This window comes from Cetorhinus maximus, chromosome 6, assembly GCF_964194155.1.
Source record: "Cetorhinus maximus chromosome 6, sCetMax3.hap1.1, whole genome shotgun sequence".
Classification (NCBI taxonomy): Eukaryota; Metazoa; Chordata; class Chondrichthyes; order Lamniformes; family Cetorhinidae; genus Cetorhinus; species Cetorhinus maximus.
In genome coordinates, this window is record NC_135884.1 from 122,732,444 (window position 1) to 122,760,131 (window position 27,688).

A 27,688-nucleotide genomic window follows, 5' to 3' on the forward strand; every position below is an offset into this window, starting at 1 on the left:
ATTGACAAAGATGTCATGGGCAGAGGACAAAGGGAGTGTTAATGGTAATGGTGAAGACTAAAGAAGGTGCTGATAGTGGAATAAAGGTAAGAAAGCAGAATGTGTTAATAGCAGAACAAGGATCAGCACTCTGTGAAAGAACAACAGAACAAGTGACTGATGGCTCTTATGGCGGGGGGGGAAGAAGTGGCTGGGGCAGTGGTTGGGAAAAAGAATAGAAAAGGGGATAAATAAAGGATAAAAAAGGGATAAAACAATGAATAAATGAAAGAAAATAAATGAAAATAAAACTAAGTGAAAAATAAACTTTTTTTTTAAAATAAGGGGTGTCTCCAGCTATAGCTGCTCGAAATCAGTGTTTCAAAGCTGGAGTTGCACCTACAGTCACTGTGGAGCATCCGCAAGGATGAGATCTTCGTGGATAGCACGTACAGTAAGGTGGTCACACCAGAGGTAGAGTGCAGAGGCAGAAAGGGAGCAGGTGACCGCCAGAGTAAAAGCACGAGGCAGGGAGTGCAGGAGTCCCCTGGATCGATCCCCCTCTAACAGATTTTCCTTTTTGGATACTGCTGGGGGCGATGGTTTCTCAGCGGAATGCAGCAAAAGCCAAGGCCATGGCATCACAAGTGGTTCAGCTGCACAGAGTGGGGGGAAAGAGCGGGAGAGCAATAGTGATAGGGGATTCTTTCGTAAGGGGAACAGGTGGACACTCTGTGGCTGCAGACTTGACACCAGGATGGTATGTTGCCTCCCTGGTGCCAGTCTCAAGGATGCCACTGAGCAGCTGCAGGGCATTCTGAAGGAGGAGGGTGAACAGCGCAGCGGTTGTGGTCCATATTGGTACCAACAACATAGGTAAAAAGAGGGATGTGGTCCTGAAAGCAGAATATAAGGAGCTAAGAAATAAATTAAAAAGCAGGACCTCAAAGGCAGTAATCTCAGGATTACTCCCAGCGCCAAGTGCTAGCAAGGTCAGGAATAGGAGAATAGGCCAGATGAATGCATGGCTGGAGAGATGGTGTAGGAGGGAGGGATTTAGATTCCTGAGGCATTGGGACCTATACAAGCTGGATTGGCTGCACCCCAGCAGGACTGGAACCAATATCCTCGCAGGTGTATTCGCTAATCCTGTGGGGGAGGGTTTAAAGTAGATTGGCAGGGGGATGGGAACCTGAGCGGGCTGACACAAAGCTAGGAATAAAAGACAGAAAAGTAGAAAGCAAAAGTGGAAGGCAGAGGAAACAAGGGCTAGCAGCAAATAGGGCCACAGAACAAAAAAAGCGTAAAAATGTTAAAAAGACAACTCTAAATGCATGGAGCATTCGCAATAAGGTAGATGAGTTAACGCCACAAATAGATGTTAGCTGGTATGATATGACTGCGATTATGGGGACATGGCTGCAGGGTGACCAAGCTGGGAACTGAATATCCAAGGGTAATCGATATTTAGGACAAAGACGCAAAAAGGAAAAGGAGGTGCATGATATTGTTAGTTACGGATGAAATCAGCGCGATAGAGAGGGGATATTGGCTCAGAAAACCTAGATGTAGAATCAGTCTGGATGGAGCTAAGAAGCAACAAAGGGCAGAAACCATTAGTGGGAGTTGTCTATAGGCCTCCAAACAGTAATGATGAGGTAGGGGACGGCATTAAGGGTGCTACAGTAATCACTGGTTACTTTAATCTACACCTAGTCTGGGCAAACCAAATTAGCAACAAGACTGTGGCTGGTGAACTCGAGTGTACACGAGATGGTTTTTTAGACCAGTATATCGAGGAACCGAGGAGAAAACAGGATATCCTCGATTTGATATTGTGCAATAAGAATGTGCAATGAATGAATTAATAATCTTGTTGTGCGGGGTCCTTTAGGGAACCAGTGACCATGACATGACAATTCTTCATTAGAATGGAAAGTGAAGTAGCCTGATCTGAAACTAGGTCCTAAATCTTAGCAAAGGAAACTACAAAGGTACGAGATGTGAGTTGGCTAAAATAGATCGGGGAGCTTCATCAAAAGGTATGACGGTGAGATAGACAATGGTTAATATTTAAGGGACAAATATATGCATTGCAACAGTTTATACATTCCTTTCTGGCGCAAAAACACAACAGGAAAAGTGGCCCAACCATGGCTAACAATTTAAATTAAGGATAGCATTAGGTCCAAAGAGGAGTCATATGAAGTTGCTGGAAAAAGTAGCAAGCCTGAGGATTGGAAGCAGTTTAGAATTCAGCAAAGGAGGGCCAAGAGATTGATTAAGAGGGGAAAAATAGAGTACAAGAGTAAACTTGCAAGGAACATAAAAGCAGACTGTAAAAGCTTCTATAAGTATGTAAAAAGAAAAAGATGAGTGAGGACAAATGTAGGTCCCTTACAGTCTGAAATGGGGGAATTTATAATAGAAAACAAGGAAATGGCAGAGCAATTAAACAACTACTTTAGGTCTGTTTTCATCGAGGAAGACACAAATAACTTCCCAGAAATATTAGGGAACCAAGGGTCTAGTGAGGGGCAGGAATTGAAGGTAATTAGTATTACTAAAATAATAGAGCTGGAGAAATTAATGGAACTGAAAGCCGATAAATCCCCAGGGCCCGATAATCTACATCCCAGGCTACTAAAGGAGGCGGCCATAGAAGTAGTGGGTTCGTTGATTGTCAGCTTCCAAAATTCTGTAGATTCTGGAACAGCCCCAGCAGAGTGGAGGGTGGCAAATGTAACCCCACTATTTAAAAAAGGAGGGAGAAAACAGCAAATTACAGAGGTTAGCCTTTATAAAGGATGTGATAACAGGGCACTTAGGAAATATCAATGGGATTAGACAAAGTCAACGTGGATTTATGAAAGGGAAATCACGTTTGAAAAACCTACTGGAGTTCTTTGAGGATATAACTAGCAGAATAGATAAGGGAGAACGAGTGGATGTGGTGTATTTGGATTTTCATAAAGTTTTTGATAAGTCCCACATAAGAGGCTAGTGTGTAAAATTAAAGCACATGGGATTGGGGGTAAATTGTTGGCATGGATTGAGAATTGGTTAGCAGACAAGAAAAAGAAAGTAGGAATAAATGCGCCTTTTTCAGAGTGACAGGCGGTGATGAGTGGGGATACCACAGGGATCAGTGCTTGGGCTCCAGCTATTCACAAATATATCAATGATTTAGATGAGGGAACCAAATATAATATTTCCAAGTTTTCTGGCGACCTGAAACTTGGTGGGAACGTGAGCGATAAGGAGGGTGTCGAGAGGTTTCAAGGCGATTTAGACAGGTTGAGTAAGCGGGCAAATACGTGGCATATGCAGTATAATGTGGATGAGTGTGAAGTTATCCATTTTGGTAGGATCAACAGAATGGCTGAGTATTATTTAAATGGGGAAATGTTGATGTACAAAAGGGACCTGGGTGTCCTTGTACACCAATCACAGAAAGCAAGCATGCAGGTGCAGCAAGCAGTTAAGGCAGCAAATGGTACGTTGGTCTTCAATGCGACAGGACTTGAGTACGGGGCAAGGATGTCTTACTGCAGCTGAACGGGGCCTTGGGGAGACCACAACTGGAGTATTGTTTGCAGTTTTGATCTCCTTACCGAAGAAGGGGTATACTTGTCATAAAGGGGGTGCAGTGAAGGCTCATCAGGATTGTCATATGAGGAGAGATTGGGCCAACTAGGCCTGTATTCACTGGAGTTTAGAAGAATGAGAGATCTCATTGAAACATAAAATTCTGAAAGGGATGGATAGACTGGATGCAGGGATGATATTTACTCTGGCTGGGGGGGGGTCAAGAACAAGGGGTCACAGTTTCAGGATACAGGGTAGGCCATTTAGAACGGAGATGAGAAGAAACTTCTTCACTCAGAGGGTGGTGAGCCTATGGAATTCTCTACCACAGAAGGCTATAGGGGCCTAGTCGCTGAATATATTTAAGGAGGAAATAGATTTCTAGACTCTAAAAGTGTCAAGGGGTATGATGAGAGTGCAGGAGTACAGCATTGAAATAGAGGAGCAGCCATGATCATATTGAATTGAGTAGGCTCAAAGGGCCGAATGACCTACTCCTGCTCCTATTTTCTGTTTCTACCATTAATGCTCCCTTGGTCTTGTGTCCATGACTTCTTTGTCAATCTCTCCTTAGGCCCCACCTATCGATGACCTTCCATCCTGCTTTGCCTGCTCCACCCACTCTTAAACAGTATAAATACCATCTTCTCTTTAGCTCTGAAGAGTCATACAGGCTCAAAACATTAACAGTTTCTCTCTCCACAGATGCTGTCAGACCTGAATTTTTCCAACATTCTGTTTTTATTTCAGATTTCCAGCGTCCACAGTATTTTGCTTTTATCTTTCAGCTTATTTTGGGGTTCAACATTTACAATTTCTGTTCACAAGTACACTACATTCTTTGCTTGAACAATGAGATTTGTATTTTGCGAAGGATAATTCCTCCAAGATGTAGGATTCAAATTAAAACTCAGGCTGTTACTATGATAGTCTGAAGCCAGCAAGATTCCCCTTCACAGATTCTGTCCTTTAAACAATAGCTAGTTTCGGTAAGGGACAGCAAGCCTGAAAAACCTGTGCTTATTGAAGATAGTTCACATATGCCTTTACTCTGATTTGGAATCATTCAAGGTACTGAGATAAATAAGCTATTGCATAAAGGAGGTTTCAATTCATCAACATAAATTGTGAATGCTGTAATGGAAATGTGCTAAAATAATCAGGATGTAAATGTATGGGGATTAATTTCTGACTCCATTGTGTTACAGGCTCAAACACAAGCTGCAATACTCTGTCCGTCGTCTGGCAAACTGTGGACACAAGTTACTTGGTTAAAAGGTTGAAAAAGAGTTTCAAATTTACCACTATGGGATTCAGCAACTAAAGATTGACAGCTCTAGCTGTGTAACAGCTGGAGCTAAACATCACCACATCATGTGGCAATAAAAGCTAAGAGGCTTTTGGCATAGAACATCTCATTTAACCAAAATAAATGCCTCATAAAACTGATACATTTGATTGATTATTGCCTTCCTAATGATATCTGTTTCCACATGAGTGCAGAGAATGAAGATGGAATGAAAGAAAATCGAGTGCTGAAGCACTACTTTGAAAGGAGGGCCAAATGTGGATGAGCTGAATTATCAAAGTTACTCATAACATAACATGTGAAACTTGCTTGGTTGTTGCAAAAATCAGATGGGATCAACTGTCCTATTTATGAACTTAAAGTTTTGGATGCTATATACAGTGGATATACATGAATTAGTTTAATACTTTAAAATGACTGACTACAAAGAGCAGGGCAGAGTGAATGTCTGCAATTTCAGGTTCTCCCCAGTTTTAGAATTGCTATCTAAACATAGGCGCTATTGTTCCTGTTCTGGTTATTTGCTGTCTCAGATATTTGCTGACCAGCAGAGTTATTGAAATCCCTGCCACTGATCACTCAATAGTTTCATCATCTGATAACTCCAGGAAGAAGAACGGCACCAACTTAAAAGTTCTAGCATTTCTGTATTAAAACTGGACCAAACATCTATTCTTTATCATATAGATCATATCAACTACCATAAAAACTAGGGTACTTTTTAACATATAGGCGTAAAGGTTCACTCAGGTTTTGGTCAAATATTTTGCTTGAGACCTCAAAAGGTCAAAACATTGAGCTGCATTAATCTCCAACTCAATTTTTTTCTTAATTCATTCATGGGATGTGGGTACCTCTCACAAACACAGTCTTCGGTGCCCATTGCTAATTGCCCTCGAGAGGGTGATGCTGAGCCACATTCTTGAACTGCTGTAGTCACTGTGGTGAGGGTACACCCACAGTCCAGTTAGATAGTGTGTTCCAGGATTTTGACCCAGTACCATTGAAGAAATGACACTATTTTTCCAAGTCAAGATGGTAAATGACTTGGGAGGGGAGCATGCAGGTTGCAGTGTTCTCATGCACACATTGCCCTTGCTCTTCTAAGTAGTAGAGGTTGTGGGTTTGGGGGATGCTGTCAAAGAAGCCTGGATGAGGTGTTGCAGTGCACCTTGAGAATATTACAGTGTTGCCATGGTGCATGGGTGGAGGAGGGAGTGAAAGCTCAAGGTAGTACATGGGGTGCGAAATCAACAGGCTACTTTCACCTGGATGGTATCAAGCTTTCTGACTGTTGTTGGAGCTGCATTCATCCAGACAATTGGAGAGCATTCCATCACACTCCTGACTTGCCCCTTGTAGATGATGAAAAGACTCTGGTGGAGACAGGAGGCAAGTCACTTGCTGCAGAATATCCAGCCTCTGAACTGCTCGTTGCCGAAGTATTTAGGATGCTGGTCCAGTTAAGTTTCTGGTCAATGGAGATCCCAGGATGTTGATGATGGGGGATTCAGTGATAGTAATACTACTTAATGTCAAGGGAGATGGTGAGATTCTTTGTTGGAGGTGGTCAATACGTGGCACTTGTGTGACACCAGTGTTATTTGCCATTTAGCAACCCAAGCCTGAATGCTCTCCAGGTCTTGCTGCAGGCAGGCACAGGCTGCTTCAATATTTGAGGAGTTGTGAATGCACTGAACATTGCAGTCAGTCAACATTCCCACTTCTGATCTTATGTTGGAGGAAAGGTCACTGATGAAGCAGCTGAAGATGGCTGGTACACTGCCCTGTGGAACCCTTGCTTGGGCTGAGATGATTGGTTTCCAACAACCACACTCATTTTCCTTCGTGCTGGGCATGACAACAATGAAGACTTTTCCATGATTCTCAATTACTTCAATTTTAATAGGGCTCCTTGATGCCAAATTCAGTCAGCTGCTGCCTTGATGTCAAGGGAGTCACTCTTACCTCACCGTTGGAATTTGTTTGTCCATGTTTGAATCAAGCCTATAATGAGGTCTGGAGCCAAGTGGTCCTGGGTGGCCCCAAACTGAGCATCGATGAGCAGGTTATTGAAAGGACTTACATTTCCCTGTCATTGCTGTTTTGCTGCGAGACTGGAACAACTTGGCTAAAGATGTAGCTAGTTCTGTAACATAAGCCAGCAGCACTACAGCGGGATGTTGTCAGGACCCATAGCCTTTAGTGTATTCAGTACACTCAGCCATTTCTTGATATCACGTGGAGTGAATTTAATTGGCTGAAGACTAGCATCTATGATGGAGGAGACCTCAGGAAAAGGCAGAGATTGATGATCCACTCAGTATGCCTGGCTCAAGGCAAACATCTCAGCCTCATCTTATACAGGGATGTACTGGGCTCCAGTCAGCATTCAAGATAGGGGTTTACTTTTCTTCATGGAAGTTTTTCATTGTCCACCACCCTTCATGACTGGATGTAGCAGGACTGCAGCACCAATAGTTGTGGGATTAGCCACCCTACATGTACTTCTGAAGATTTCAGCCCTTTCCAAGACATTTTTTCAGGCAGAGTTGTAGAGTTCTCCATATCCCTTCAGATATTACTCCTGCAGACAAATCTTGAACCACATTAATTTGACAATTATAAAGATCCTAACATTTATGCTACATACCCTCAGTCCACTCTCTGATTTGATGTCCATAATTGTCAAAACTGTTTCATATAAAATTGCATTACCCACATTTTTGCTGGTTTCTGTATTTGTTGCAACCTAGAAATAAACCAAAATGCACAATCAATGCCAATAATGTTCCTTTTTCTTTCATTCAAACTATCTTGGTAAATTATCCAAATGCAGCTGGTTCTCACAAACATTTTTCACAATCTGGATTGATCCCAATGAAATAATAAATTTCCAGGTTTCTCTGCCTGATCCAGTTTCAAAATTGCTGACAGTGGTCTCTTCCACCAGAACCACGGAATACCCACTTTTTTTTCTAAAATTAGGTATGCCTACAGCTATTAAAGATCTGCAAAGCATGCAAAATTTGATACTGGCATACAACACATGGGGCTGCAACTTCCTTGAAGTGGCAATCAGCGTCGGATTGTCACTCTGTGTCCACTTACCTATGCCAAATTTCTTCCATGCCTGTCTTGCCCGACCTTTCAACTTGGACTGGACAAGATCCTGGCACTGCAGCTGTCTCCGAAGTCCAGCAGAGTCAAATTGGAGGACACGCCCCTTTTGATTTTATGGCTCTAGCTGCCATAAAGCAGGTAAGTTTAAAGTTCCCACTGGAATTGACAGGCCAAGGAGAAGGTAAGTGAAAAGGTTTTGGAAAGTAGGGATGTTTGGAGGTCGGGTGGGGATGGGGGAGAGGGAGTTAGACATGGCGGGGGGGTGTGTGGAGCAGGCTGTACATTTGGGGGTTGGGGTGCGTTGGACGCGGGGCAAGTGGTGGGTCAAGGGTGGGGAGGCAAAAGTCAGGTGAGGAGAATTCCACGGGGAGGGTATGGTCAGGGGTGTGGGAGTCCCCTGGGTTGGGGGGGAAATCGGTCTGGATCTTTACAATAGTTATCCATAACATTTTCTGAGTAACTATTGGTATAGCCCTGGCAGAACCATTCGAAGTTTGCGATTTAAACCACATTTTCAGATTGTTCCTAGTGTAGCGCTATTGTCCAGTGTGCACTTCTGGGCAAATGCCATTCAAACCCTTATGTAGGAACTTCCCAGAGGGATTTCCCAGTGCATCTTTGGGGTACCCCCCAAACCTGATGCTGGGGAGCTTGGATTTACGACCCATTATAAAAAACAAACCCCAGGGCCGAAAACTAATTACATTAGTCAAGTCCCAAAACAGTTTGAAGAGGCATATATATTCAACAGAAATAGCCTACATTATTTCATGGGTTTCATGAAATTAAAAATGGATTTGAACAGAGGTCGAGGGAGGTGTTTAGAAATTTGTAGCTATCAATTACATGCCACCCAAAAGCCACCAGAGACAACTGATCAGGATTTTCCCAGTTGTATTTCTCATCAATGTTTTATGAAGCATTAAAAAAACGGAGTTGGTCAATATTAAATCTCATCATCTTCTGCAGATTTGGAAGGATGCAGAGGATTGGGACTAAGCAGGCATGCACAACAACCACATTGTAAAAGATGTGATTGCCGATTGTTACAGGAGCTTCTGACTATATTTATAAGGCCTTATATACTACTATCTTCACCTGTGCAAGTATATCATTCATGGCTTCACTTGAGTCGTCATCATTTCTACCCAACATTCGTAGTAACCGCAGTATTCGAACCTAGAATTGCACACAAAAAAATTAGACTGAAAGAGAAAAATTGTGGGGTGATTTATGATGCTCAGATACAGGTACTGATACCCAAACCTAATTTTTCCCAAAGACAGCTAAAATGTCAAACCTTTAGAACAGTACAGCAAAGCTTCTTCCATGGTGTCTCAGCTATAAGCCATGTTCTTTGTTGCTGACTCCAATGAAATGTCTTAAACCTAGTCTTAAGAGTACTCACTATTCCATGCATCAACTTTTAATTTTCAAAAATTACTGGTCTTTGATTTTTAAAAAAATATTAGTTCTTGGAACGTGAGCTTTGTTGACCTATTGCTCATCCCTGAGCGCCCTCAGTAAGGTGGTGGAGCTTCTTGAACCCTACAACCCATCTGGTGTGGGCTCCTGGAATTTGACACAGTGACGGTGAAGGAACGGTGACATAGTTCCAAGTCAGAATGCTATGGGCTTGGAGGGGAACTTGCAGGTGGTTTTCCTGTGTGCCTTTTGCCCTTGTTCTTCTAGGTGGTGGAGGTCAAAGGTTCAGAAGATGCCATCAAAGGAGGCTTAGTGAATTGCTGCAGTGCATCTTGGGGATGATGCACATTGCTGCCACTATGTGTCAGTGGTGGAGGGAGTGAATGTTTAAGGCGGTGGATGGGAGCACAAATCAAGCGGGCTGCTTTGTCCTAAATGGTGTGGAGCTTAAGTTAACAGGGCACACAGTCAATACTATCCATCTTATACTTGAAGATCCAGAATTAACAGGAGGTAAACATGAATTAACAGGTAAACTGTTTGCTGATGATTACACACTGTTCAGCACCATTCATGACTCCTCAAATACTGAAGCAGTCCGTGCTCATATGCAGCACCACCTGGACAACATACAGGCATGAGCTGATAATTGGCAAGTAACATTCACGCTACAAAAATGCCAGGCAATGACCATCTCCAACATGAGAGAATCCAGCCATCCACTTGCCTGGATGAGTGCATCGCCAACAACACTCAAGAAGCTTAACACCATCCAGGACAAAGCAGCTCTCTTGATTGGCACCCCATCCACCTCCTTCAACATTCAATCCCTCCACCGCCTACACACAGTGGCAGTGTATACCATCTACAAGATGCACTGCAACAACCCACCAAGGTTCCTTCAATATCACCTTCCAAACCAGTGACCTATACCAAGGAGGACAAGGGCAGCAGATGCATGGGAACCTCACCTGCAAGTTCCTCTCCAAGCCACAGACCATCCCTTCCTAAATGCACTGTGGGTATCCCGACACTACATGGACAGCAGCGTTTCAAGGCGGCACCTCACCACTATCTTCTCAAGCGGAACTAGGGACGGCCAATATATGCTGGCCTAGCCAGAAACGTCCACATCTTGAGAAAGAATTTTAAAAACTGCACATTAAATGGCAGACAGCACTAGAACAGATTTCACCAATTTCCTCAGCAACCCACCCAGATGTCAGTGAGTCACAAAAATTCTTCAAAGTCTGTCTTCCTCACAAGGGGTTTCAGCTTCTTTCTTACAAGCATCTACTGATTTTTCTCAAAAGCAGCTCCTATTCAGCCTGAAGGCCTTCCTGCTTATTCTTTAACCTGCAAGTAGTTGTCAGGCAATAGGAATTGAGCTTAGAATGCCCCAGTGTTATGACCACACCCGATGTTAATTGCTGTACAAAACAAATCCCAGAGGGAAACTTGGCTTATCGGCCACAATCTTTTTTTCCCTCCATATTCTGATAACAGGAAAACAACATACGAATCTCAGCAGTAGGTGGTCCAGCAACACATTTGGGTTTTTAAAAATTAAAGTAAAAGTTAATTTTAGAAAGCTTAAGCACACAAGATTACAGTTACACAATTAAGGCTGGTCTTACAAAACATTCCCAATAAACTCTACTTGATCAAACCTGCAAGTAAACATCTTCCAGGCAACAATCCCTTACAGATGTTTAAATATGAAAAATCCAGTAATATCACACAAGGCAAACTGCTGTAGCTTCAATAAAGGTGTACTACATGGCCTTTACCCTCTTACACTTTGCGGTGGAATTCACTTCAGAATAAAACTGCTTGCTGCAGCCCAAGGCTTCTCAACAGCTCAAAAAGCTCCAGCTATCTCCAGCTTAACAACTATACAGCCATCTCTCCAGCTCAATAGCTAAAAAGCAGCAATCCACAATAACTCTCATACACCTTTTTCTCTTTTCATTTCAGTCCCATTGTTGTCACACCCTTTTGAAACTCAAGCCCCTCCAAATATACTATCCTTTGTGTTTCTATCTTGTCTTTGTTTTTGGGTCAATAAAAATATAATATCCCCACTACTATTTGTCTATGAACTCCTGCAAGTTGCAAACATTTTCCTTATGACCTCTGACTCCCCACTGAAATTCAAACAACCTCTCAAGTTATCTAAAAATGCAAATGTTAGATCTAACCTATTTACTTGTGCCTCAACTTAACACCTTTATCCTTTTCATGTTTCCCAAATCCTAGATAACTTGACTTTCTTTTTTATTCATTCACGGCATGTGGTCTTCGCTGACTGGACCAGCATTTATTGCCCATCCCTAGTTGCCCTTGAGAAGGTGGTGGTGAGCCGCTTTCTTGAACCATTGCAGGCCTTGTGGTGTAAGTACATCTACAGTGCTGTTAGGAAGGGAGTTCCAGGGTTTGACCAAACTACAGTGAAGGAATGGCGATATATTTCCAAGTCAAGATGGTGAGTGACTTGGGAGGGGAACATCCAGGCGGTGGTGTTCCCATCTATCTGCTGCCCTTGTCCTATTAGATGGCAGTGGCCATGGGTTTGGAAGATACTGTCTAAGGAGCCTTAGTGAATCCATGCAGTGCATCTTATAGATGGTACACAGTGCTGCTACTGTGCGTCAGTGGTGGAGGGAGTGTTTGTGGATGTGGCGCCAATCAAGTGGGCTGCTTTGTCCTGGACGGTGTCAAGCTTCTTGAGTGTTGTGGGAGCTGCACTCATCCAGGCAAGTGGGGAGTATTCCTTCACACTCATGACTTGAGCCTTGTAGATGGTGGACCGGCTTTGGGGAGTCAGGAAGGGAGTTACTCATCTCAATTGCTAGCCTCTGACCTGCTCTTGTAGCCACAAACACTTATGTGGCACGATATTGTCCAGGTCTTGCTGCATTTGGGCATGGACTGCTTCAGTGTCTGAGGAGTCACGAATGGTGACATTGTGCAAGTGTCAGCAAACATCCCCACTTCTGACTTTATGATGGAAGGAAGGTCATTGATGAAGCAGCTAAAGATGGTTGAGCCTAGGGCATTACCCTGAGGAACTCTTGCAGTGATGTCCTGGAGCTGTGATGTGGACCTCCAACAACCACAACCATCTTCCTTTGTGCTAGGTATGACTCCAGCCAGCAGAGTTTTCCCTTGATTCCAGTTTTGCTAGGGCTCCTTGATGCCACACTCTTGTCAAATGCTGTCTTGATGTCAAGGGCAGTCACTCTCACCTCACCATTTTTGTCCATGCTTGAACCAAGGCTGTAATGAGGTCAGGAGCTGAGTGGCCCTGGCAGAACTCAAACTGGGCACCGGTGAGCAGGTTATTGCTAAGCAAGTGCCACTTGATAGTACTGTTGATGACCCCTTCCATTACTTTACTGATGATCAAGAGTAGGCTGATGGGCAGTATTTGGCCAGGTTAGATTTGTCCTGCTGTGTGTACACAGGGCATACCTGGGCAATTTTCCACATAGCCAGGTAGATGCCAGTGTTGCAGCTGTACTGGAACAGCTTGGCTAGGGGCACGGCTAGTTCTGGAGCACAAGTTTTCAGTACTATTGCCGAAATATTGTCAGGGCCCATTGCATTTGTTGTATCCAGTGCCTTCAGCCGTTTCTTGATATCACGTGTGGTGATATCAACTCTGCCCAGCTTAATTAAATGATGCATGCACGCACACACGTATCCAGCCTTCTTTACAGAACACAATATTCCCCAAAATATTCAAAAACATCCATTCTCATACCAGAAGTTGCTCAATCTCTTCTCCCAAGACTGCATCCCACTGGACTTACAAAGTTGTACCCCAGTATCTAATCACCAGCATGAACCCAGCTTCATAGCTGCTCTGAGCAGAAGCTCACAGCTCATGAGATTTCCTTTTCCCCCCCAACTGCTAGCGTCACAGAGCAGACAACTATACTTCAGCTTCACTGAGCTGACACTGCTCCCCACGGGCTTCACTGAGCTGACACTGCTCCCCATGGGCTTCACTGAGCTGACACTGCTCCCCATGGGCTTCACTGAGCTGACACTGCTCCCCATGGGCTTCACTGAGCTGACACTGCTCCCCATGGGCTTCACTGAGCCCCAATCTCCTCAGCAGCATGAAGCTAGCAACATTCTGCTGCCTCCTCCACTCTGGACTAAAGAGATGTCCACTGTTCACTACAAGACTGCTGCTTACTGCCCATGAACTGCTGAGACACATTTTAAATCTCCAAACAGGGATAGCCGCTGTTCTTAGGTAGGGTCGAAGATATCAATCCTTGGTACATTCTGTATCTTAAATGTTACAATCTCCAGTGAACGAAAGGTCACTCCCACAGGTGGTAACCCACAATGGCTCCACACAAACAGAAAAATCCTAAAATATAGAATCCCTCAGGCATCCAAATTCTCCATAAAAACGTGTGGTTAAAATCAATACAAATTAATTATTTCTACATGAGATTGTTGTTGAAATTAAATTTAGAGCAGCTCTTGCTTTCATCATGCTTGCATCTATATGCATACCAAATTCAACAGGGCCAAAAAGAGAATTTAAAATGTAATGCTACATACCAAAAAAGATGATTCATAACAGATATCATGTATTATGCAAACAGTAATGATCAGAACAGCTCATGCTAAGCAACTAAGCCTAGATCCGAAACTGATTTATTTAGCTCTGCAAGATCATCCAGTGAATATACAAAGTTCCAGTGTAGTAATTTTTCGATTGTATAGTTATGTTTTTAAAGAAAATTTTTAAAAAACAGCCCAGAAAACACTGCCATTGAAAATTAATTTTGTGAATAACATCCTATTAGTCTGGCTGAATTTCATGAAAATCCTAGACTCTTTTGAATGTCGCTTCCCTTATTATAAATTATTTCATAAAGGTTCATGTTATTAGATGCAAAACAAAGTCTAACCTGAAGGAAAGGGTCGCTAATGCCAGAGACATCGTGTTCTGGTGAGTAACCAGACATAATAAGATTTTTCAGGATTCGAACAAGCTGAGGAACAAGCTGGGAAAGCAAAAAGATACAACTCAGAACTTAAATGTTAACTGTTTTCAAATGCCTAAACGTTTCATATTAAGTAAAACCTTTGTGAACAATGGAACACATGAAATAAACAGAACAACCAGTGTTTTAAAAAAGAAAAGCAATCCAATGGAAAACTGAAATGTGTATTCTATTTTTTTTTGCACCAAGATGTATGACATTAAGCAAATCATTTTACTCCACAATTGGAATGCAATTTTTACTATTGCCAAAGAGCACATTTTAAAAAACTCTTTGGCAACCTCATAATTTAATGTTCCCTTTAGTGACAGGCAACTTCATTAAATTAATCCTGAAAAACAAATTTAACACACTTTTCCAACATCATGCAGTGTGCAATTTTCATTAAATTCAGAATGTTATCTTACCTTTTCATTCTAAAACCATGCAGCATTTGCAATGAAAGATGAATAAGAAAATTAAGTACTTGTTAGAATACTGAGAAACATATTTAAAAAAGAATAAAGTCTGGCAATTAACAGTATATATTTTTTATTTGATTTGTCAAGGCCAGAGTTATCTATAAGGAAGCAAGATTCAAACCTTCAATAAATTCCCTCTCCCTCCACCCACAACAAAGGTCTTTGAGACTTGTGCCGTAAACATTAGGAATCTTATGAAAAATATGCATTTATTTCATTAAACATAACTGAGTCAATTCTCTGATAATCAGCCTAAATTTCTCAATATTTAGTTTGCCAGATGCAGGTATTGCTATTAAGAAACCTGAGAATCTGAACCCAGATCTCAATTGGAGGCACAAATCAAACTTATGGTGAGAGAATACCAAAGGTTTCACAGTATTTTGGTTAACCTGAAGTAGTTACGATCATCAGAATTTGGAGTATTGATCCTGATTGCTAAAAATTAAAGACTATCTTGCAGATCCACTTCATGCAAAGAGATGCATTACTATTCATTTTTGCTCAATCATCCAAATTTCCGTCAAATAAACAATGGGAGCAGGAGCGCTGCTGTGTGACGTTACAACAATTTGCATTTATACAGCACCTTCAACATAAAAAAAAGCCACCAGTCTCAAACTTGAAAATTATATTTGAGGGGAAGACATTCCTTAATTTCCACTATCTTTTGAGAGAAAAAAATTGCTGCCTGTTTTCACCCATAAGGTGTCAGCCTTGATTCAGTTGGTAGCCAGAATCAGAAGGTTGCAAGTTCAAGTTCCACTTAAAACCTCAACACAAAATCTTGTACAACACTTCTATGCAACACTGACGGGAGTACTGCACTGTTGGTATGCCATCTTTTGCACAAGATATTAAACTGACGTCCCATCTGTCCTCAGGTGAACAAGAGACCATGGCACTATGCAAAGAGCAGCAGGAGGAGTTCTACCCAATGACCTGGCTAACATTCATTCCTCAAGATCACTTCAAAAAAGTCTGGTTATCATGTCACTGCTGTTTTTAATAAGCTTGCTGTGCACAAATTGGCTGCTGTGTTTCCTATATTACAACTGTGACTTTACTTCAAAAGTACTTAATTTGTTATAAAGCGTTTTAGGACAGAGAGACTATAAAAGACTTTATACAAATGTTGTTCATTCTTTTTTCCTAACTGTAGGATTATATTATGATGACCTCTTGTTCTGATTTACTGAGGTAATAGTTTCTCTGTATCTGCCCTATTAAATCACTTTACTTAAACACCTTGGTTAAATCACTCTTTAATCTCCCAGACTAAAAGTTTACACAATTTGCCTTCATAAAATTTAAATCCATGAAGCCCAGATTTGGTGTGATGAATCTGCATTGCACCCACTCCAAAGCCAATCTTTTCTTTTACCAAGCAGTCAGTCACAAGGTTGCTGTCAATCCCATGCATTTTTTATTTCTGAAATTAATCTTATGCATAGCAAATACCTTCCAAAAGTCCATATAGACAACCACCATAGCATTCACCTAGCCACATGCCAGTGACTTCCTCAAAAAAATCAACTAGATTAAGACATAACCCACACTTCACAAATCCACATTTATTCTCTGATCAGCTCATACTTGTTCAAGTATTAAGAAACACCATCCCTGATGAGGGATTCCAATAATTTCCCTACAACTGATGTTAAACTGGCATACTTGCAGTCATCTGACTTCTCCCTCAAATGACACTGGAAATTTTCCAATGCAAGCGCATAATTCTTGAGCCTAGTGTACTTGAGAAAATTATGACTAACCCATCTAAACTTGCTTCAGGTTTAAATACCCGGAGGGTAAAAGCCAATAAATGTTCCCCTGCCAACCCTGAATTTTTTAGATTCCCTTGTACTGTCAGTTATTTGTCTTCATCCACTACAAAAACAGAAAAAATGTTAATTTAACTAGTCTGGCATTTCCTGATTGTCTTTTCTAGTATTATCTGCATTTGCCTTTAATAGGCCCACCTTCTCCATCACCAACTCTCTAAACAGAATTACAAAAGCATTTGCTGTTAGCTTTGTTATCCTTGATTTTTCATGTACCTATCCCATTTTTCTTTGTATCCCTTGGTTTCTTTTTATAGCAGCTCTCTCTAGCAGTATTAGTCAACAATGAAGTTAATTGGGGAAATTGCTTTATAAATATTGTTCCTTCAACAAACTGTCCTCTTGCAAATTCAAAGTGCCATTAAAAAGGTTAGAGATATCCAAAAGGGCAGGGTTAAAAATTAGTTATTTTTTCCCCCACATAGAAAAATATTCCACAGTTCTATCCATATTTTATGCCATAAATGCATAACATTTTAAAGCAGTTTTTAATGCACTGATTTGAACCATGAGAAGCATAGAAGGTACTTAGATACTCGACCTTTTTTATGTAAGCTGTTTCATCTCTTCAAGGGACAGTGGTTGCCACCTTGAAAACCTACTTTTTCACGGTTAATTAAAATGCAGGACCTGTATCATCCCAAAACAAATGACAGAGCCAGAAATGTGATTTTAGGTTATAAGATGACAAAAAAAATGTTTGCCTGCAATTCTGGAGGGAATTAAAAATCACTTACATAATACTGCAATAAGCTCACATTTTAATTCTTTATTTCAACCAAACATTTCTTGGTAACTGTTAGAAACAAAAAAATCCAACCCTGCCTATGTGATTCAGGAATGCACTACATTTGCTTTCCACTAACCTAGCTACAAATTTATTTAATTCCAAGGAGATTTAAGATTACAGCCCACATGCAAGGGTACGCATTTGCACAGCTGCAGTAATGAGACAATTATTTGTGAATAAACAGTCTAATTTTCAACAATTATACCACCATATTATACCTCATAATTAATAACCATAAAAAGATACAGTCACTTACTTTCCTGAAGTGTGCTAACATGTCAGGACTTCGTTCACACATTTCTGAGAGTAGAACAACAGATGTGTGAAGGACACCTGAATTGAGAGGGGTGGGGGCAGTGGGGGATGGAGAGATAGAAAAACACAGAAATCCAAATTTTAAAACCTGTGCATAAACAGTTCAGAATGTACTCCAGATTAAATGCCAACTCTATTACAACCTAGAGATCCTCAACTTACATTGAACCAATTTGTTTGTTCCTTTCATTCATGAAATTTGAGGCGTTCTTAGCATTTGTAAAGGTTAATAAAGTTAGCATTCAGAAAAATAACATTTTTTCCTTTAAAGGGACCGGAGTCAGGGACTACATCCAGGTCTTAGACCACCCCAGTGATGCAGAGTTAAGATCCCTTTGTTTTACCCTAACAATTCTGCCTCGTTCTCTCACAGAAATAGCAGACCCTTTCTATCCCAATGTTTTCTAGATGAACCATCATAATGCATTTCAAGGCTGATAACTCGGTGATAAATTAGGGGTTATTTTCTGTTGTGGATTCAAAAATCTATTAAAAACAACCTCATTTCATATTGTACCAGTGAGACATCAGACCCATCAGTAGGGTCAAACAATTCCAAGAATACAAGGACAGTACAACCCAGTGATCAAAACCTCTCTTTATAATCAAACTGTGCTAAGTATCTGATAGACTGCATTGGTTATCGGAAAATCTACTCAACTCTTCCTATGGGACATTATGGGAATCCAACACAGTGGGACTTACTGCATGTAGTCTGTAGTTAACTGTGCATCTAGAAAATACAAATTTCCCAGAGAAAAATTATGCTTGGATTAAAGCTGTATTATAGGATATGAAGTGTCACCTTTTGAGAAAACTATATTTAATTGAAGGAATCTTAGTAAATCCAGTTGTTTAAATGGATCGTATCACAGGCATAAACTTCACTAGTATAGGGCTTTCCAGCAAAAATGAAGGTATCCAAAACTTAATATATTTCCACCTAGAAAATAGCTACACTGACAATAGAAGCTAGCAAGTCCTAAATGGCCTAATAACGAAGGTAGTAATGCGTCTAGAGGCACTGGTCAACTCCAACATCCTGGAGGTTACCATTGACCAGAAACTGAACTGGACTGTTGACTACAAGAGCTGGTCAGAGGCTAGGAATCCTGTGGCAAGTAACTCACCTCCCGACTCCCCGAAGCCTGTCCACCATCTATAAGGTGTCATGAAAATATAAAATTTTCATAATATTATTGTAATTTATTGCAAAGGTAGGTTAATAGTGGGTTTGGGTGTGTGAGTGAGAGAGAGAGAGTGAGCGAGAGAGAGAGAGAGCGAGAGAGAGAGAGATAGAATTGAATTACAGGCAGCTGGTCTGGGTGCTTTGATGTATCAGAAGGAAAACTAGGTCTGAAATGCTAAATACGTAAACATGGCTGAAGTTTTAGAATGTGAGGTGTGAAGAACATTTGCATTTTTAGATAAACCAGAATTGTGAATTTCAAAGATAAGGTAAGGTGTTAATACCTAGCCAACAGAGGCCAAGTCAAACAGTGTGTGTTTATTTTCTCCCAAAGATTGCTGATATGAATACTGTGAAAGATTTATATTATGGAAAAAATAAAGTTGCAAAGACATATTGGAACAATGGGATTTACATTAAGAAGATGGCATTCTAAGATCCAACAAGTGTGAAAAGCCTCCAGTCTCTACGTACCAAGCTGTTGTCTCCAGGAACCAAAGCTAAGAATTAATTTTAAATATCACCATCCAGGGTATTGTATGCTTCGACTGGTCTGTTGAAATCTATGTTGTTTTACTGTTGCCTTTACAGAGGTGTAACTGGGAGCTAAATTAATTAGGGGATTTAGGAGTTATCATAGTAATAATTTGTAGACCTATGCATGTGCTTAAAATCATTTCTTTTATTAACAAATGTTTAATTTAATTTTGTAAAAAACCTCAGATTCAGTGGACTTATTACTACTGAACTCAAGGCACGCATCTTGAAATAAAAATACAAATTGCAAAACAGTTGTGGCAGCTGTTTCAAGTTTCCCTCTGGGATTTGAGCAGCTCAGCATTTACCATTCACTGTGCCATAACAAAGACACAAGTCAGGAGTGTGATGGAATACTCCCCACTTGCCTGGATGAGTGCAGCTCCCACAACACTCAAGCAGCTTGACACCATCCAGGACAAAGCAGCCCACTTGATTGGCACCACATCCACAAACATTCACTCTCTCCACCACCAGCGCATTGTGGCAGCAGTGTGTAGCATCTACAAGATGCACTGGCCTCCTTGGACAGCACCTGCCAAATCCACGAGCACTACCATCTAGGAGGACAAGGGTAGCAAACGTATGGGAACACCTACACCTGCTAGCTTCTCACCCCCAAGCCACTGACCATCCTGACTTGGAACCATATCGCTGCTCCTTCACTGCCTCTGGGTCAAAATCCTCGAACTCCCTTCCTAACAGCACTGTGGGTATACCTACACTACCTGGACCGCAGCAATTCAAGGCGGCAGCTCACCACCACCTTCTCAAGAGCAATTAGGGGATGGGCAATAAATGTCGGCTTTGCCAGCAACACCTGCATCCCATGAATGAATGAAAAAAAAACATATTAGGGGGTCCTAACGTCTATCCCTCTGTTACTAAAACCACTGTTTCCGCTGAAAGGAGTAAGGGCTTAGAGAACAGGGAAGCATCCAATTACTTTAAAAAATATATCATCCAGCTGCTATTCCAGACTTCTTCTTGGTTCAGGAGAATAAGGATTGTGGCTGGTTGTTTATAGGCGTAAACAGTTCTAGAGATTGGTAACTAAGGTTGCTGAATATGCTGAATCACTAATGGTTAGAAATTCCATTTGCGAACTGGCTGACATGGCACTTATCCTGGCAACGTATTGGGGCAAAATTTCATTACAGGTTCAACATATCAGAAAATAACTCAAATTTACTAACTGCAATAAAATATTTCTGCTTACTTTTCAGCATTACCAGAAACCACTTTCAAATCAACTTATATTACAGAAATATGAGGTCTGTGTTGCAATGGGATGCATACCATGGTTTTTTTCATTCAGCAGGTTTTTAGTAGCTGGTAGGAACATTTCCATTAGCTCAGGCACTTTCCTGATTACATGTACTGCACATAACGCTGCCTGGAAAAAAAATACATGAATTCAGACAATTTCCAAGATGATCAAATATCATGATGTAAAAAGTTTGCAAGCATTTCAAACATGAATTTGAACTAGTCCACAATAATTTGTTTAAATTTGCGTGTAGGATTACATAAAACAGCATTTCAAATGTTATTGATTTAGTTACTGCAATGTATCAACAAAACATGCCTCAAAAGAATCCAGCTTACATAGGGTAGTACACACATTACCAATAACAAAATCAAAGCAGCTATTCTTGGGTGCAAAGCTGAGCAATGGATTGATGATAGCATGAACTGTGCTCAATATCTCAACGATGCTTAGAAAAGTTACTATGTTTCCCTGCAGCAACACTATGCCATCCAATTTTCTGCTCTTCTGACAGTGACTAATGCTGGGGTGCACATTAATTGACACAGGCAGCGTACAAGTGCCCTATCTACCCTTCACGCCTGAAACTTGTCTATGACGGAGCGCATCACAGCCACACCTAATTCATACCCTCATCCAACATTCTTATCAACATACTCTAGCAGAAGTTACTTGCCAACTTAAAGCGTGGGATCTCAAACTGACGTTTCCCTTTCTATTAATGTACGTAATATCAATCCTAATACTTCCACTTTTAATCTGGGACTGCCCTTGTATGTACAGTTCAGTAACACACAGCAGTGCATTTACCTAATCAGCCATAGTAAAATCCCCATGTCTTTATTTCAAAACTTATACTTCCAAGTTTATTACTGAAGAACACTAGCATCATTTTAGTTGCATACTCCCCACAAAAAAGAAAAACGAGAAAAAACACAAGAAAATTTAGACTGTTACAGGGATAGGGCAGGGCACTGGGACTAAAACCTTTGACATCTGGTAAAGACTCTATAGGTGGATTGGTCTCTGGTGCTGGAAAAATGATATGATTTCAACTCCCACAACCTAATGTTATATGCAGTTCAATTCTTGTGGGACAGGGAAGAATTGAGGGAGAGAGAAAATGGCAACTATATTCTAGAACACTCCAATAGAAACTGCCACATGAGCAATGCCAGCATATCATCTTTTACCCCGCTTATACATAAAGCTACCCTGGCCACACGTCAGTCTTTCTGAGAGGTGGCAGCTGGTTGATTGACATGAAAAAGCAGGAAGCACAACAGCCCTGGTCAGGGAGAAGACTGAAGGACAAATAGTGGGGAGTTCTGCATGTAAAGAATGATTCCTCAAAAAAAAAAACAATACATGTAAAAATCAAGTCATTCCTCATCCAAACTTAACACTTTTGACCTGTCAAAATCAAGGCAACACAGCAAATTGGTGCATAACGTAACAAAGACAAACCAAAATTAAGTCTGTTGATATTTTTATTTCTACACAGCATGCAATATCCTATTGAAAAACTACACTAAGTCTCAATATCGATTCCATAGTGTGCAGACCAATATTACACATAATGCTCCAACAACTGAGGTCTCAAAATTTTACACAGATTCATCATTATTTCTATTTTTCAATTCTATATCTCATGATAAAAGCTACAATTCCATTTTTTTGGAGTAGCCTTATTAATTCAAGGTATTGCCTTTATTGTCCAATGAACCTGCACCCATAAATCTCTCTGCTCTTATTCAGCACCAAATCTACCTTCCATTTAAGAGTATAATTACTGTTTTTTTTAATCCAAAGGATATCGCCTCACATTGACCAACTTTGAATTCCATCTACTACTTATTATCCCATTCTCCCATCTTAATCAGTAGCCACTTTCAGTTACCTTTGGTTTTCTAAAAACAAAACACCACCTCCCTAATTTGGTACCCTCCGCAAATTTCAAATCAATCCTTCTTGCCTGACATCCAAAGCATTAGTACTCTGTTGGCCAGGGGCTGCAGCTGAACTGTGACCTGAAGTAACTTGAGCTCAGTCACTGGCCTGAGCAACTTTTGAAACCTGAGCTCAATCACTGGTCTGAACTGGCTAGAAGCAGTGTTGAAGTAGCTGAGTGCCTTGAAGACAAAGGAAATGTGATGAGTCCTTATTTAGAAAAGGAGGAACGAGGTAATGCTGCCTAGCCTTGGAAAAGAGCCAATGAGAATATGCCACAGATCAGGCAAGCAGGCCGAAACCAATGGGAGAGAGACAGCACAGCTTGGAGAGATAAGATTTCGGAATAAGACTGGAAGGATTTTGGGCGTGGAGCAGCGAGACTCCGGAGGCCAACCATCGCAGAAGCGGAAGAACCTACATCAGCAACGTAGAGGTGCAAAAGAGAGCGAACGGAACACCTGGCCAGCATCAGTTCTCCTTTTCGGGTATTAGCTTTTATATTCTGTGACCACTCAGGGAGTGTCAGAGAAACCTCGTGGGTGTGCGTTTAGATCCTAGTTTTGGGTATAAAACTGTATAACCTGCTGTAAACTGCATGTCTATATTTGACCAGATGTATAAGCTATATGTAGATGATCTAACGACGTGAATAAAGCGAGTTTAGAGTTAAGAGAGAATTGACTCTTCTCCTCTTTGTTCTAAGCCAATAACCATTACAATTCAGAGTGAAGGCAAGTGGTCTCAGGGCACAGCTACCCACCTGCAACCGCTGAGAAACTGTCATGTGTTTTCTTCCCAACAAACCTGAATTTATAATTCAGTTTGATGTCCTCCCCCTAATCTTCACTGATCTCCTTTCCAGTACTGTCTCAACAGTTTCCTGGGAGTCCACAGACAACACATTTACTGCACTTCTCCTCTCCACCATCTGTTTTACCTCCTCAAAGAATTGAGAGTTTGCCAATTACAATAATCCTTTTGAAATTCACCTGGTTACTTCAAACAATTCTTTATCTCAATACAAGGTATTTTCATTCTTAGTTTTTCCTATTTCTTTCATTTACTTATTCTGCCACTTTCCTCTTACCTCTCTAGCTTGAGTGAGAGGCAGTTTCACACTAATGGAGACTGAGTTTACCACTATGGTCATTGTTTATAACCTACAAACCTGTTTGTGTCACTGATGATTTTCTTGACAGGTCATCAATTCTAAAGTTGCTGGTACAACTTCTCCCAAAGGTGTGGTAAATACACTAGATTTACCTGATTTAAAATTCCTCGAGTAGTACATTTGAATTAAGGGGTTTTTTTTATGAGACTTCAGCAGTGCTGTGAAATAATTTTGGATTCACACCAATACTAAAATAGTATAAATCAAGCCTAGAACTACAAATCAACTCCAAAATGGAACTCTGGTAGGCTGCATTCTCCTAGGAAGCAAAAGCCATTTCACTCATTAGATCCAGGCCTGACTTTAAATTTAAGGTTTCACTTATCATATCTGCAGCAATTCAGATCTGCTTTTAAAACAAGTGCTATAGCACGTCCAAATGCATTCAAAAATGCAACAGCAAGACTGCAGTACTAAAATCTTTACCTTCTTCCTCAGATAAGAGTTGGACGTTTTCAGCAGTTTTTCCACTTCACCTGCAAGATCTCTGCACATCTCTGATGATCCCATACAACCGAGTGTGCAGAGTGCCAAGCCCTGCACATACTGAGTACTATGGTTCAGGTCACTGGAAACAATTAAAAAACATGAATTAGCCCCATGACATTGTTTCACAATATGGCCTTAATGTCATCATAGCTTTCCTCAATAAATGTTTTCAGCCATAAATTGCTGAAAAATACTTAAATGTTAGCACGCATCGAAAAAAGCCCAAATTTGTACGGTGAACAGAAATTTGTTGAACAATAACATTTCTGGTGCCAAGATCAAGTACATTAATTGAGTGAGAAACCTGGCTTCCTTTCAGTTTCCCTCCGATTATGTCTTCCCTTTTTCTTCACCCTGAAAACAGCCAAGATGCTAACGAACACCAGTGAGCAGTTAAGAAATCACAATTATAAACCAAAATCCTGTCAGTCATAAAGGAGCTGAATACAATCCACACCAGTTTGCAAGTTTTTGGTATCTCCTGGGGTCATAAGGTACAGGTTCGCCCAAGAATGTGTGGGGAACCTGCACTCATTCCATAGCCAATTCTATTAGAGTTTGCTACTCAGGCATATGTAACTAAAGTCCAGAGAGAGTTGTATAGGCAAGTGTCTAGTAGCTGCTTCTCACTTGCAAAGTTGAGGTTCACTATGTAAGAGGGAATTGTGGACACACCCATTTCCCCCGTGACTCCCTAGCACCAATATGAATGAACGAGTTTGACTTTGATCATGTTACTGCAAGTCCATGTAATATTTATTGGAACCACAAAACTTTCATACACAGCTGGTTATGGTAGGGGACCAAGAGCCTTTGGGTATAGAATATACTCTTACTCAAGTGCAAAATTGTGGGTTTACGCTAACTCCAGGAACTTGAGCACACAATCCGAGGGAGTACTGCATTGTTGCCTTTTGAATGAGACATTAAACCATGGTCTGCCTGTCCATGTCAACATACAAGATTCAAAAACAGTAAAGGGGCAGGGGAGTTGTGCCAGTTTCTTGATCAATAATTAATCCCCAATAAACAACAAAACAGGTCAACTGGTCATATTTCTTATGGCTGTCTGTGGAATCTTAGATGTGCATCAAATTGTGTACCGCGGTTGCCTATATAACAAGGACCGCATTTTGTTCCCCATTCACTCCTGAGATGCAAGCATAGTTGACAGCATTTATTGTCCATCCCTAATTGTCCGAGAAGGTCTTGGTGAGCTGCTTTCTTGAACCACTGCAGGTGCACCTGCACAACACAAATGTTGTTAGTGATGGAGCTTTAGGATTTTGACCGACAATAAAGAAATGGCGATATATTTCTTAGTCAAGATGGTGAGACTTGGAGGGAGCTTGCAGGTGGTGATGTTTTCATGTGTCATCTGCCCTCCTCTTTCTTGATGGTAGAGGTTATGGGTTTGATAGGTGCTGTTGAAGGAGCAATGGCAAGTTGCTACAGTGCATTTTGTGGATGGTACACACTGCTGTAACTAGGCACTGGTGGCGGAGGGGTGAATGAAGTTGCTGGATGGGGTGCTGATTAAGCGGGCTGCTTTGCTCTCAATGCTGTCGAGCTTCCTGCGTGTTCTTGGAGCTACACTCATCCAGGCAAGTAGAGAGTATTCCATCACTCTTGACTTGTGCCTTGCAGATGGTGGAAAGGCTGTGTCAAGTCACTCGCTGTGGAATTCCAACTTCTGGGCCTGCTCTTGTATCCACAGTATATATGGCTGATCCAGTCAATGGTTTCTTCCAGGATGTTGGTGGGGGATTCAGAAACGAAATTGCCACTGAATATCATGGAGAGATAGTTAGATTCTCTCTTGTTGGCGATGGTCATTGCCTGGCATTCATGTGGCATGAATATTACTTGCCACTTATCAACCCAAGCCTGTACGTTGCCCAGGTCTTGCTGCACACAGGCATTGACTGTTGCAGTATCTGACAAGTTGCGAATAACACGGAACAATGTGCAATCGTCAGCAAACATTCCCACTTCTGACTATGTTGGAAGGAAGATCATTGATAAAACGGCTTAAAATGCTTAGGCCTACAACACTACCCTTAGAAACTCCTGTAGCGATGTCCTGAGCTAAGATAAAAACAAAAAACTACTGCGGATGCTGGAATCCCCAAAACGTCGACTCTTTTCTTCTCCACCGATGCTGCCAGACCTGCTGAGTTTTTCCAGGTAATTCTGTTTTTGTCCTGAGCTAAGATGATTGCCCTCCAACCACCAGAACGATCTCCCTTTGTGCAAGGTATGACTCCAATCAGTACAGAACTCCCTCCCATCCCTGTTCCCATCAACTTCAGTTTTGTTTTCCTTGATGCAACACTGTCAAATATTACCTTAATGTCAAGGGCATCTCACTCTGACCTCTGGAATTCAGCTCGTGTTCATATTTAGACCAAAGCTGTAATGAGGTCTGGAGTTCAGTGGCCCTGGTGGAACCCAAACTGAGCACTGGTAATTGCTGAGTAAGTGCCGCTTGATTACATCATCAACAACACCTTCCACTTTGCTGATGATTGAGAGTAGACTGAAGTGTTACATACAAACATACGAAATAAAAGTAGGCCATTCAGCCCCTCGAGCCTGCTCTGCCATTCAATATCATGGCTGATCTGTTTGCATTTCAAGTTCCACATTCCCATCTACCACTCCCCACCCCCCCAACCCCCCATTTACTTTTGATTCCCTTGCCTAACAAGAATCTACCTCTGCCTTAAAAATGTAAAGTGAACCCACCTCCACGCCTTCTGTGGCAGAGTTCCAAAGTCGCACAACCCGCCAAACATTTCTCTTCATCTCTTGTCCTAAAACAGAAACCTCTAATTTTAAAACAGTACCTCCTAGTTCTGGACTCACCCACAAGAGGACACATCCTTTCCACATCCACCTTGTGAAGACCATTCAGGATGTTGTATACTTCAATCAAGTCAACCCTCACTCTGCTGAACTCCAGTGCAAACAAGCCCAGCCTGTCCAACCTTTCCTCATAAGACAACCCATTCATTCCAGGTACCTATCTAGTAAACCTCCTCTGAACCGTCTCCAACACATTTACATCTTCCCTTAAATGAGACCAAAACTGCACAGAGTATTCAAGGTGCAGTCTCACCAATGCCCTGTATAATTGAAGCATAACATTCCTTACTTTTATGTTCAATTACTCTCGAAATGAAGGATAGCATTTCATTAGCCTTCTTAGTTAC

At 41.3% G+C, this 27,688-nt stretch overlaps 1 protein-coding gene across 1 annotated transcript in view; it reads right to left on the reverse strand.

Moving 5' to 3' along the window:
- ap1g1 (adaptor related protein complex 1 subunit gamma 1) overlaps positions 1–27,688 on the reverse strand; it is a 148,084-nt gene that overhangs the window by 73,893 nt on the left and 46,503 nt on the right. The window contains exons 4-9 of the mRNA XM_078544417.1: positions 24,411–24,552; positions 20,890–20,986; positions 17,806–17,882; positions 14,362–14,457; positions 9,098–9,178; positions 7,530–7,628 (exon numbers count right to left, since the gene is read on the reverse strand). Coding sequence (XP_078400543.1) covers positions 7,530–7,628; positions 9,098–9,178; positions 14,362–14,457; positions 17,806–17,882; positions 20,890–20,986; positions 24,411–24,552 — 592 coding nt within the window. The remainder of the gene's footprint in view (positions 1–7,529; positions 7,629–9,097; positions 9,179–14,361; positions 14,458–17,805; positions 17,883–20,889; positions 20,987–24,410; positions 24,553–27,688) is intronic.